The 11,733-nt window shown below is 42.6% G+C and overlaps 2 protein-coding genes across 5 annotated transcripts in view; one reads left to right on the top strand and one right to left on the bottom strand.

Moving 5' to 3' along the window:
* The first annotated feature begins 50 nt into the window (after window positions 1-50).
* Window positions 51-11,733, top strand: part of CDC26 (cell division cycle 26) — a 36,708-nt gene continuing 25,025 nt past the window's right edge. The window contains exons 1-5 of one of the 4 annotated variants that reach the window (XM_079112986.1): window positions 66-200; window positions 293-564; window positions 1,919-2,026; window positions 2,575-2,707; window positions 4,893-5,326. In XM_079112986.1, coding sequence (XP_078969112.1) covers window positions 2,627-2,707; window positions 4,893-5,069 — 258 coding nt within the window. In that variant the 5' untranslated portion in view covers window positions 66-200; window positions 293-564; window positions 1,919-2,026; window positions 2,575-2,626 and the 3' untranslated portion in view covers window positions 5,070-5,326. Of the gene's footprint in view, window positions 201-236; window positions 580-1,918; window positions 2,027-2,574; window positions 2,708-4,892; window positions 6,881-11,733 lie in introns of those variants that run through there. The other 3 variants (XM_079112987.1, XR_013759607.1, XM_079112988.1) reach the window with 3 other exon arrangements.
* The window catches only part of SLC31A1 (solute carrier family 31 member 1), a 33,425-nt gene continuing 29,433 nt past the window's right edge, over window positions 7,742-11,733 (bottom strand). Inside the window, exon 5 of the mRNA XM_079112985.1 lies at window positions 7,742-10,976. Within this exon, the coding sequence (XP_078969111.1) occupies window positions 10,775-10,976 (202 nt within the window). The 3' untranslated portion in view covers window positions 7,742-10,774. The remainder of the gene's footprint in view (window positions 10,977-11,733) is intronic.

Below are 11,733 nucleotides of genomic sequence, written 5' to 3'. Positions count from 1 at the left end.
CATGACGGGAGTCGTAGTAGCAAAGTTTCTGGCCGAATGGGGGCGGGGCGTGATCTACAGCGCTTCCGAGAAGCTCGCAGAAGACGAGGTTCTGCGTGAAGGGAGGTGCAGAGCAGGCTGGGAAATGTAGTTCGGTGGATTCTGCACCAGATTCGTGGTGGGAGCCCAGGTTCCGGGAAGGGGCCAAAGCTTGAAAAGAGGTAAGTGCGCGGAGTCGCGCGGTTCGGGGCTGAACTGTGGGGCGAACCTAGGTCCCCGGGCTTATTCGAGGCTTTCGGTGGTCTCTGTGCAGAGGGGCACGTTGCCATGGAAACTCTCTCTTCAGAGCTTGAGTGCAACTTTGCAGCTGCGGGAGGAGGGATGTCCGGAAGTCCTCCCGGGGGCCCCTCGGAGCTGGGCGAATTCGCGGTGGATTTGGGCCGCAGCAGGATTAAGCTGGAAGAGCCCTCTAGCGCCAGAGTAAAATAAAGACGTGGCGGAGGAGCTTCGGCCTGATTTTTGTTGTTGATTTTGTTTTGTCGTCTTCAGCCTGTTCTTTGTGTCGGATAGAGAATGAGATGATGGGTAAGAAGGCTTCAGGTAAACTGCGTGCAGCTCTCTCCGTACGGCCCAGTGCTCCGCCGGTGTTGGGGCATCAGAGATGAACAGGACAAGGTTTTCTCCCCTGTAAGGGGGGTGGGGGAAGTCTCAAAATACTCGTGTTTGCGGAAGGGCAGATTCCCTCCCCGACCCTGTCCCTGGAACAGTTAAAAAATAATAGCGCTTTATTCTTTGAGCGCTTTACTAAATACCAAGTTATGTTCCAGGACCTTACCATGCATTACGTCAATTAACTCATACAACAGAGTATAGAAAGAAACTGAGATCCAGTGAGAAATGGCGCTAATCGTTCAGGATCGGTAACGTAGTGGGATCTGAACCTCGGCCTTCGCCTGGAGAGCCTGCACTTTTAACTATTGCTCTGTACTGCCGCCTCGTGGCAAGGTTTTCACTGTGCCCCTCACCCCACCCAGCTAGTTTTTTTGTTGTTGTTTTTTTCTCTAAGCATCCCTTCCCCATCCCCTTCGGGCTTTGGCTTCCTCTATCATTTCTTTATTTTGCACTCTGGCAGAAGATAGTATCAGAATTAGTACAGAACAATTTGAAATGTCATGTGTTAGTGTTTTGTGTTGATAATATCACCTGTATCTATCCAAAACCCCATGGGAAAAGGAAATGTTTCTTCCTTTGTATACTTCACTGTCCTTTGTTTCATCCTAGATAAATACGACAGTAATTTCTATCTGTACATACTTTAATAAAACTGTCATTTGCATCATTGTCATTTAATCCTCACTATATTGACCTATGTATGATTTTTACAAGAGGCCAACATTATCAACCAAAATGAACAGCTTTCTTCCACTTCTGTATCTGTAAAATTGGGATAATTTTGCTAGCCCTCACAGAGTTTTTGCATTAAATAAGAATATAAAGAATGGGAATGCAAAAGCCTCGCACAGAGCCCAAGGAGAGTTCATTTTCCTTTCTTTCTTTCTTTGTATCTCTTATTTTATTCAAACGTTTATCGACTGCTTCTTAGAAATTTACTCTACTGGATGCCATGGAGAATATAAAGATGATGTTTTCAGTAGATGTTAAACTCAACTGGGGGAGTGTTTTGTTTTCTTATAAAATGGTGTTTGTTAACACAAGCATTGCCTCATGGAGTGCCCTCTTGTGCACTTATCTGTCTACCTGCCCTTCAGAAATCAGCCAGGACATCATTTCCCGCAAGACACCTCACCTAACGTCCCTGTCCACCACATGCACCCTGGCCTGGCTTGGGTGGCTGTGTGATGGCACTGAATCACCCTCATCAGAGTTGTCCTTTATACCGTGTTGCAATTTTCTGTTTCCTTGTCTGTTTTCCCGACAGATTGCGACTGTCCCTTTTAACTCTGTAGCTGGAGCACAGGAAGTTTGTTTAATGAATGACTTCTCCATTTAAGATTTCCTTAGATCCTGAGGATAATCCTGTGAATTGGTGAGTTCACAGTTTCCATGAGATTTGGCAAACTGACTTTAGCATCATAATCTCTGATGATTCTTTTGTACAGCAGATTAAATTTAATAGTTTGTTCATTCTGCCCCTAACTCTACCCAATTAAGATGTGATAGTTAGCTTTATTTATTTATTTGAGATGGAGTCTCGCTATGTTCCTCAGGCTGGCCTTGAACTCCTGGGCTCAAGCATTTCTGAGTAGCTGGAGCAACAGGCATATGCGACCACCACCACACTGCTCCTAAATGTGACTGGAGTTCTAGGTTTAAGTGACTGCTGCCTAGAATTCTCTATCATAGGCAGCTTGCTCGCTGTTGTAAGTTCTTCAGAAATGAGAGTATCTTGGAATTACAGGGTTGTGGATCTCCATCATGTAATAAAAATGTAGTAATTAGGCATCTGAAGACTTTACAAGTCTGTGTGTAAATCAAAATGAGTTTTTTAAATACCTCCATTCACCTTAGATGCTTACAACTTGTAACTGAGACTTATCACCTGCAGTTTTTCTTCCTCTTTGCCGTTTTGAACAGAGTTGAAAATAGTTCAGTAGTTCATCAGGTCTGGCTTAGTGTTGATTTCAGTATGCTGCGACGGAAACCAACACGCCTGGAACTGAAGCTTGATGACATTGAAGAGTTTGAGAGCATTCGGAAGGACTTGGAGGTGAGAATACAACTTTCAAACCCTTAGGAAATACTTAAAACAATAACTTCTGAACCTTAGACTCCTACACCCTCAGCTTATTTGAAGTCTTTTTGTGTTAAAAGGGTGGTTGAGGAGTTGGGGTTGGTTGTAGCTTAGTGGTAGAGGATTGCCATGCATGTGTGAGGCCCTGGGTTTGATCCTCAGCACCATGTAAAATAAGTAAATAAATAAAATAAAAGGTATTGTGTCTATCGACAACTAAGAAAAAAAAAAAAGGGGTGGATGAATGTGTGTGTGACCATACAAGGCTCATGGATATGAAGCAGAACCAAAGAGCTATTTCCAGAGAGGATTCTATAAGCCTGGTGGACATCTAACAGTGAAGAAAATTTTTTTGATGTTCATGATACAGTAATAAAGTTGCTGTTCAGATATACCACACTATTAATGAGCATAATTATAAAGTGAAAAGGCCCTTTCTAGGGCTGGGGTTGTGGCTCAGGGGTAGAGTGCTTGCCTAGCACTTGTGAGGCATTGGGTTCGCTCCCTAGCACCACATAAAAAACTAAATATTTTATTGTGTCCATCTACAACTAAAAATATTTTTTTAAAAAATGATCTCTTTCTAACAAGAGATTCAGTCTGCTGAATCACAAATAAATCAGGGATGCCACCGATCTGTCAACTTTATGGGTTGTGGAAGAAACTTTGGAGGTGGTGGAAGTAATTTTGGCCATGGTAGAAACTTTTTAAAAAAATTTTTTTTGTTGTAGATAGATACACTACTTTTATATTATGATTATTATTTTTAAGTGGTGCTGAGGCTCAAATGCAGGGCCTCACACGTGCCAGGCAAGGACTGTACCCTTGAGCCACAACCCCAGCCCCCAGGGTGGAAACTTTGGTGGAAGAAAAGATTATAATGGTGCAGGTGGTGGCAGCAGAGGGAGTTATGGAGATGCTGTGGTGGCTGTCACAGGGTGGTCCTGGTTATATTAGTAGAGAGGGCTGTGGTAATACGGAAACCATGGTAGCAGATGTATGATGGTTGCAGTGGAAGAAATTTTGGAAGTGGTAACTATGGTGGGTGATGGGAACTGTAATGAATTTGGAAGTTTTGGTGGAAAATAGCAGTTGATTTATGGACCCACAAAAGGGGGCAGTTGTGGTGGACGACGTTCCCTAAGCAAGTCCCTATGGTGATGGATATGGTAGCAGAGGGTTCTAAACACAGCAGAAAAGGCTATGGTTCTTAGGAGAGAACGGGCAAGTTGTCAGGAATGCTACAAGTTAGTTGGAGACAGTTGTCCCAAATGCATTAGAGAGATTGTAAAAATCTGCCACAGAAAGAATAATGGTCCACAGTCAGAAAGGTCACTGCAGTTTAAACAGGAACCCCTTGTTCAGGACTGTCAAGAGCCACAGTTGCAGCAAGAGCAGCTGTTGATTAATGCAGGGTAGGGTCAGTTCCACGTACACTAAGGTCTTGTATCTGTTGCAGCTTTTTTCTCCCCTTTTCATTACATCATGAATATTGCCCTATAAATTGCAGTGGTGGTACCAAGAATTAAAAAAAAAAAAAAAAAAGAAAGAAAGAAAGAAAGAAAGAAAGAAAGAAAGAAAGAAAGAAAGAAAGGAAATTTAAAAAGAAAATTAAAAATAAACTAAAACGAAGCCCCCAAACACAGATCTTTTAAGAGAGCATAAACCTTTCTAGACTTGTAGGCTCATGGAGTCAGTCAGGCTGTAGGTTTTTGATGGTTGTTTTACTGCCTATTATTTTCCCACGTGTTCTCTTGAATAATGCATTTGCTGAAACACCTTTGGTCCCCTCGTCTGCTCTCCTGTCTTTCCAGTCGCAGCTTCCTGCCCTGAACCTCCACAGCCCCAACTCTGCTTTGAGTTTGGCAGTGTGAGCCTCCCTCTGTCATAGCCCCGATCACCCTATATTATTGTAGTCTATTTGCCTGTTTCCCTATTAGCCCATGACGTCCTGGAGCGTTAGAGTCTCTATCTTTTATCACTGCATGCCTGCATCTCTCTTGTACCCATCAGTATCTTAAACCTAGGATTTGGGTTTATTATTTTTTGGTCCCAAACCCTACCCTTTAACACAGCCCATTTAGTACATGATGAGTGCTACATAAACATTTGCTAATTTAAAAAATGTTGTTTTAAATCCTAAAAATTTTTATACTTGCAGACCCGTAAGAAACAGAAGGAAGACGTGGATGTTGTAGGAGGCAGTGACGGAGAAGGAGCCACTGGGCTCAGCAATGACCCCAAGAGCCGGGAACAAATGATTAATGAACGAATTGGTTATAAACCCCAACCCAAGCCCAGCAATCGCTCATCTCAATTTGGAAATTTTGAATTTTAGAGATGGATTCTTTTGCATGTCAGAGCCCTGGAATGGAATAAAATGACGGCAGAAGTACAATCAGATTTAGAGAATTGAGTGCTTGCAGTCAAGCAGAATGTTTTACCTCCCGTAGAGAGAAATCACTTCTGCATGAAATTACTCATGTTCAACTTTCACTCTAAGCTGGATTCTGAACTCTGGTTTGTTTCTGGAATATCTGACTCTATAAAACTATCTGATTTTTGTTTTTAAAAATAAATATATTTTTGGAAAAACATGAGACATCCTTGATGAAGCATAGTGGGACTGCTAACCCCTGGGCTTTGAAAGGTAATTGCTGCTGGGTGTGGTTGTGCAAACCTGTAATCCTAGTGACTTGGGAGGCTGAGGTAGGAGAATCGCAACTTTGAGGCCAGTCTGGGCAACTTAGTTAACAATCCCCAGTACGGGGTGGGGGTGGAGGTAGGGGTGGTAATATTCTTTGTCTTTACTTAGAGACCCAAAGCATACAATCTTCTGGTTGATCCATCACTTTCTTTTAACTACTTTATTCAGCAAGAACTGAATGCCTACCACGTGCCAATCAGCAAAGATCCTTGCCCTCTTGGAGATTAGAGTCTAGTGATTTTGTGTCAAACCTGAACAAGTTGTAGGTGCCAGAGCTGATTACAGAACGGCTTTGTAACTGGTATTGTGTGCAACTTTGGGAGGACAGGCAGTGGAGCAAAATATGAGGGATTCTAACAGTGTTACAGTTATTTCAATTTTTCTTTTTCAACTTGCCTAAGAATTTTTCCAGTGGGAACCCATTCAAGAGCAGCTCAGAGGATAATTTCAAATTGTGTCCTACTGTTTTCATCATTAAATTCGATGGCAGGGAACCATCAGCTGTGGTATTAATCACTTCTGGAATCATCAGTTCTAAAGAGAATTGATGGATTTTGCCTAGCCTTTTTGGGATAGTTTAAGTCTGAATGCAGGAGATGGAAGGGGAGAATGGGATTGCTTCTGTTTTTACTCCAGACATCCTTACAAAACTTTTGTTCTTCCAGTTTTATCTAGGATTCACCAGTTGTTACCTTACTGTCTTAAAAACAGTTGTAATGAAACCCCAAGACTCCGGCTCCAGATAGGGAAATCAAGTTATATTCTCTTGAAGCCTGTAAAGGCCTATGGAAGGGGGAAAACCCCAATCAAACAAAAAATCCACAAATAAACCAAAAGAGGGAGGACCAAGACTCTGCCTTAGCCTTTGAACTTATGACTTCCCAGCATGAATTGTCACAGAAGCATGAAAACATTGTGGTTCCCGTCTTCCTCATCTCTAATAGCCAGCACCGAGGGATGCTTTGTGCAGATCACCTTGTTAATCTTAACACCTATAAAGAGGGTACTTTATTCTATTACAGGAGGTAAAACTAGAGCTCAGCAGTTGAGTGGTAGGGCTGAGGTTTGAACGCAGGCAGTCTGCTTTCTGAACCCATGCTTCTAGACTTCCTTGTTATGTTGCTATCTTAGTCTTCCTCAGCAAAGTCTAAGAAAGGGAGGATATTGGATAAAATGAGAGATTGCTGTTTACAGGTCTCAGGGTATTTCCACACCATTTTATAAATAGGATGAGATAATTACTACATTAGTAATTAGGGCTTGTTGCAACTATAAATCCTTTGGCACAACTGAAATGACATGTATCAATTCTGCATTAGGATCTGTTCAGTTCTGGATGCCCCAAACTGAGGAAGTTGATCAGATGCTTATAAAGAGATACTAACCTGATCCAGAAGAGAGAACCTTTCATTTTCTTGAAAACTGATGGAACAATATAATCAGTAGGTAACAAAAATATACTATGCCTTGGATGCCTAATGCAATGATGGGCTGCTATTGCCTTCCTCTAAATGAGAAAACTAAGGTTTACACGTTGTTAGAGTAATTTTCCTAAGGTGACTTTGCTAGTAAGTGGTGGAGGCTAAATTCAAACCCATTGTCTCTGAAGTGCAATATTATGTTTAAAGGAAGAGACTAGGAGTAGAACTGAATGGGAAGATGCCCACTGAGGGCCAGCAGGAATTGCAAATAACAACATTCTGGTGTTTCCAAAGGAATAGGTGGGTCAATGCTCATTGCAAGTTTGCTAGTAAACTTTGGAAATGGCTCGGAGCCTCCTGTCTGATGGCATAAACACAGGAAGGGATTGTGATGTGACAAAAGTTAGGTTTTTTTTTTTTTTTTGGGGGGGGGGTACCAGGGATTGAACTCAGGGGCACTTGACCACTGAGCTAGCCCTATTTTGTATTTTATGTGAAGACAGGGTTTCACTGAGTTGCTTAGTGCCTTGATTTTGCTGAGGCTGACTTTGAACTCACGATCCTCCTGCCTCAGCCTCCCAAGCTACTGGGATTACAGCCATATACCATTGCGCCCAGCAAAAAGTTAGCTTTAAAATGCAGAAATCCTTGGTGTACTGGAATACCTGCAGCTTCATTAAGACCCTGTCTTTCATGCAAAGCGTCAGGTGGATCTTGTGGCATGTACTAGCTCATGGGAGGAGAGTGAGATGAAAGTGACGGGATCATGCCACCTAAGAGGTTCCGACATCTTGAAAACCCATGGTGATGGCCAGGCTCTGTGCAGACTGTAAAGAGACCAGCTTCTGATCATCATTCTGAATAGAAAGACATGCGCAGAAGTAAAATAAAATCAAAATATTTATTTTGTTCTTTTGCACATGACATGTTAAAACATTCCTACTACAGCAATACTGCTCTCCAGGAGCTGACAATCTAAGACAGTCAACGTGAATTGTAGACCCAGTGATTAAGGCATTATATCAAATGCAGACTTTGTATCTTTAGATGTATCTTCTGAAGAAGCAGCTGGAGGGGGCAGGATGAAAATTAAATGACATGAACATGTACCCCCTGCCTCACCCCCAGGTCTTTAAAAGGAACCCCTTGTGACAGGAACCTACGTACCCACGGACTGAAAGGAAATTCAGGGCAACCCTAGATAGCAGTAGTGAAGAGAATCTTTATTTCTATTCTCCTGGTGGACAACTGGACTCCATGTTGGTGGGCATTGAGTGTTCCTCCATCATAGATTGGGGCAGCACCTACAATTTTATAACTCTGGGGAGGGTAACAGGTAGCCCTTTACCCAGCCTTAAGAGAAATTCTAGTGGGGCAGTTGCTTCTAAAAGCATACTTAAGGTCTCTACCGGCTGATACCAACTTCTGACTGGCATTTATATCCAGTGTAGCAATGCCCACTGCATCAGGAGAGCTGGGGAGATTTAACAGACTAGACCGTGTGGGAGAAAAGACAAGGAAGAGGAGAGCAGAGTAAGGGTCTAAGAAATGGGGATACAGTTTTCTAGTAGATATGAATAGGGAAGGAGGAAAAGAGAAGTTTAGAATCCAAAAACGTCAGAGGTCAGGCAGTAAATTCTAAATGATGCAGAAGTGAAAACCACTGAGATAAAGCTAGAGTGATGGAGCTGAACTTAAGCTTTCACGTTTTTCACCTTCCCTAGCTTTATCCTTTGGCAACCTAGTCTGAGGATCTCTAAAATACAGTCTTTTTAGATTTTCTCCACCCTGAACACCGAAGACATGTCCCAAACTGAGGTTTCTTGGTGAGTTTAAAATTCACAGCACTTTGTCTAGCTAGCCTTGATTTTTCTCATCTCACTGATAAGATCCTGTTTCTGGAAGGTAGTTTATAGTAGCTCGTGTTGAGATTTCTAGAGAGCACCAGAGTCACGACTGAGCATTGATTCTTACGTTTTCCTCATGGTTTTATTATCCCTTGGCTCTGACACGACAGGCTATTTCCACCTTAATGCTGGGCTTGTCAGCACCGGTCATTCCTGGCTCATGCTAAGTATCAGCACTACAAGTGGATGAAATGAGAGAAAAGCACAAAGCTGTAAGTGCTGCTTCTTGGATTTTAACCTCAATCCAGTAGGCCATAATCCTCTCTTGGTTCAAAGCCATAGAAGTACACATTCCTCACTCTCCAATATTTAACTGGCACCCACAGAGAAAGTACAAACTTCAAAACCACAACACAGGCCCACAAGATAGCTGCATTTTTTTGGTCTCCTCTGCCCTGAGGCACAACAGCTCTAGCACCAAGGAGGGCAGGATTGAACAGACCAGCACAGGAAGAATCACTTTAAAGAGGTAGTTTGGGAACAAGACTGCAGTATAGACTAAGACTGAACAGAATAAAAATCCAATGTGACTCTTCATTGTGAAAAGAGGTTTGGGCCACTTGTGATCTAAGTCCCCAAGAGATAAAGATGGTCACACAGACGATGAGGATCTGCCTCACAGGGGGGCATGGATAGTGGAGGATGAAGAAAAGCTGGCCAACAGCAGACCACACCTAAATCTCTCCAAAGAGAGCTGGACTTCTGCCCTTCTAGCCCATGCCTATCTGATTTACACCACAGATCAAAGGTCTCTCTGGGCTTTCAAACTACTTCCAAGAAACCACGGATCTTTAAAAATAAGAACTAGTGACTTCATACATGCTGTTAAAAGTACTTTGGCTATAGTCCTTCACACATGTGCATACACACAGCGGAAGCTGAAGAGATGTTTGTGGAATGATTAAGTATCAACCAGCAGCATTCACTATGTGAGGTATGCTCAGACATACCATCTACCAACCAGCAATTCAAATTTTCATGTCCAGGGAGCCACTCTCCTCCCCAGGTGACACTTCCTCAGTTTAAAGCAGAGATTCTCAAAGTTTGGTCCTTAGGACCATCTGCAGAAATATCACCTGGGAACTTAGAAAATCCGATTTGGGGGCTCTGGGTTGAGGCCAGCCACAAAGGTCTTATCAAGCCCTCCAGGTGATTCTAAGATGCATGCTAAAGGCTGAAAAATCACTGGTTTAGATGCAGACACATGAAAACAATGGGAAAAAAGAATTCAAACCCTTTAGCTAAATTCAGCTGAGAAAAACCAAAGTATAAAGTCAAAGTAAAATACCAATGGTTTTATTTAAAAATATCTATTTCAGTTTCCTCTAATTGATTGTCTTTTTTTTTTTAAACTGGCAAGCTCATTCTAATTAAAATGTTAAGTGGGAACACATGTTGATGAGTTAACGATCCAAGGATACACATTCTGTAAGCTCTAGACCTGTTTTAGTCTCAAACCACCCCTCCCCTGATACAAAGATTTTGGTGCAACACACCACACCTAGAGAAAGGCACAATGTTGTTCCCACTCATTGAGTTCAAGGACTGGAGCTTATTTTCTAAAATGATTTTCAAGTCCTGAGTTTAGTTGGGCAAGAATCTCCCTCAGCTACCATCACTGACTGAAGTTAATCCCTATCATCACTGACCCAGAAAAAACCCACCAATTCACATATTGTCTGTCAAAGAAAACCCAGAAGATTAAAAAAGGAAGCAGATGAATAAGTCATCCACTAGGAAGCTATCTGGATTAGACAAGGATCTAGGATGATGAGGAGGAAGAAGACATCTCACAGCTGGCTTCTCAAGAGAAATGAGAATCTTAGCTTATTAGAAAAAAACAGTTTGGGAGATTACCACTTTACCTCGGAGACTGTAACTAGACCTCTATTCAGCAGGTGTGTGTGTCTGTGTAAGGAGGAGCAAGAGGGATGATTGGAGAACCATGTCTTCCAGTCTTGAACCTCTTCCTACTGCAATCGATAAGGCCACACCATGGAATCTGATGTTAATGGCAATGCTCTGTGATGTCCACTACCACTGCCTTCTTCCAACTGAAGAGAAAGTATCCTGTTCCAGCCCCTGCTGCCACTGCAATGCAGAGGTACCCGTTGTAGGTCATGAAGATGAGCATGAGGAAGTAGCTGATGACCACCTGGATGATATGCAGCACTGTCTGCAGGAGGTGAGGGAAACTCAGCATCTGCTGCCTGGGGATAAAGAAGACACACCATCAGACGAGCGGGAGCTCGGCAGATCAGGAGAGAGCGGAGCAGTTGTGCCTAGGAGCTCAGCCTCACAGCTACCCTGGCAACTGGCAGGTACTTGTGTGTATGCTGTTGCTTATTGGCACCTGAAATGAAACACCATGGGGCTGCCAGGCTTGTAAGCAGTGGTCAGATGGGTTATGAGGCAGAAGGAGGTACCCTTTTGGGAGTGGGGAAAAGGAGGAGATGGGATCTTGATTTATTTCCCCCTTGGATCCTAAACCACCCTCCCACACTTATTTGCCTGAATATTTTTAAACTCTGTTTTTCTTTTGTGGTATTGGGGATCGGACTCAAGGCCTCACACAGGCTAGGTAAGCTAAGCTACATTTCCTGCCCCTTTGCCTGAATATTTTGGGGACCTCCACTTTGCAAAGTTCACACTCTACAAAAATGAATCCAGAAGTGGAAGTTGGGTGCTATAGTAGAGATCACAGGAGAACTGACAACTATCGCCTCAGGTAAGTCACACCTTTTTGAGTCTCAATAAGCCCATCAGTGCTATAGAAATAAATAATATTGTTTGCTTAAAAGTAGGGTGTTGGTCTACAGAACTGCATAGATTTAAGACCTACATTTGTAATAAATCTGAATCTCAAAAAGCATTTCCTGATCACTGGGAAAAACCAACTGTCATCCAAATACTCTCTAAGACAGAATAGACATTAGTAAACTCCTATGTTATAAACAAAATGAAGAT

This window comes from Sciurus vulgaris (assembly GCF_902686455.1).
Source record: "Sciurus vulgaris genome assembly, chromosome: 15".
NCBI lineage: Eukaryota > Metazoa > Chordata > Mammalia > Rodentia > Sciuridae > Sciurus > Sciurus vulgaris.
Note: the sequence above shows the minus strand (reverse complement) of the source record. Positions and strands in the feature narration are given on the sequence as shown.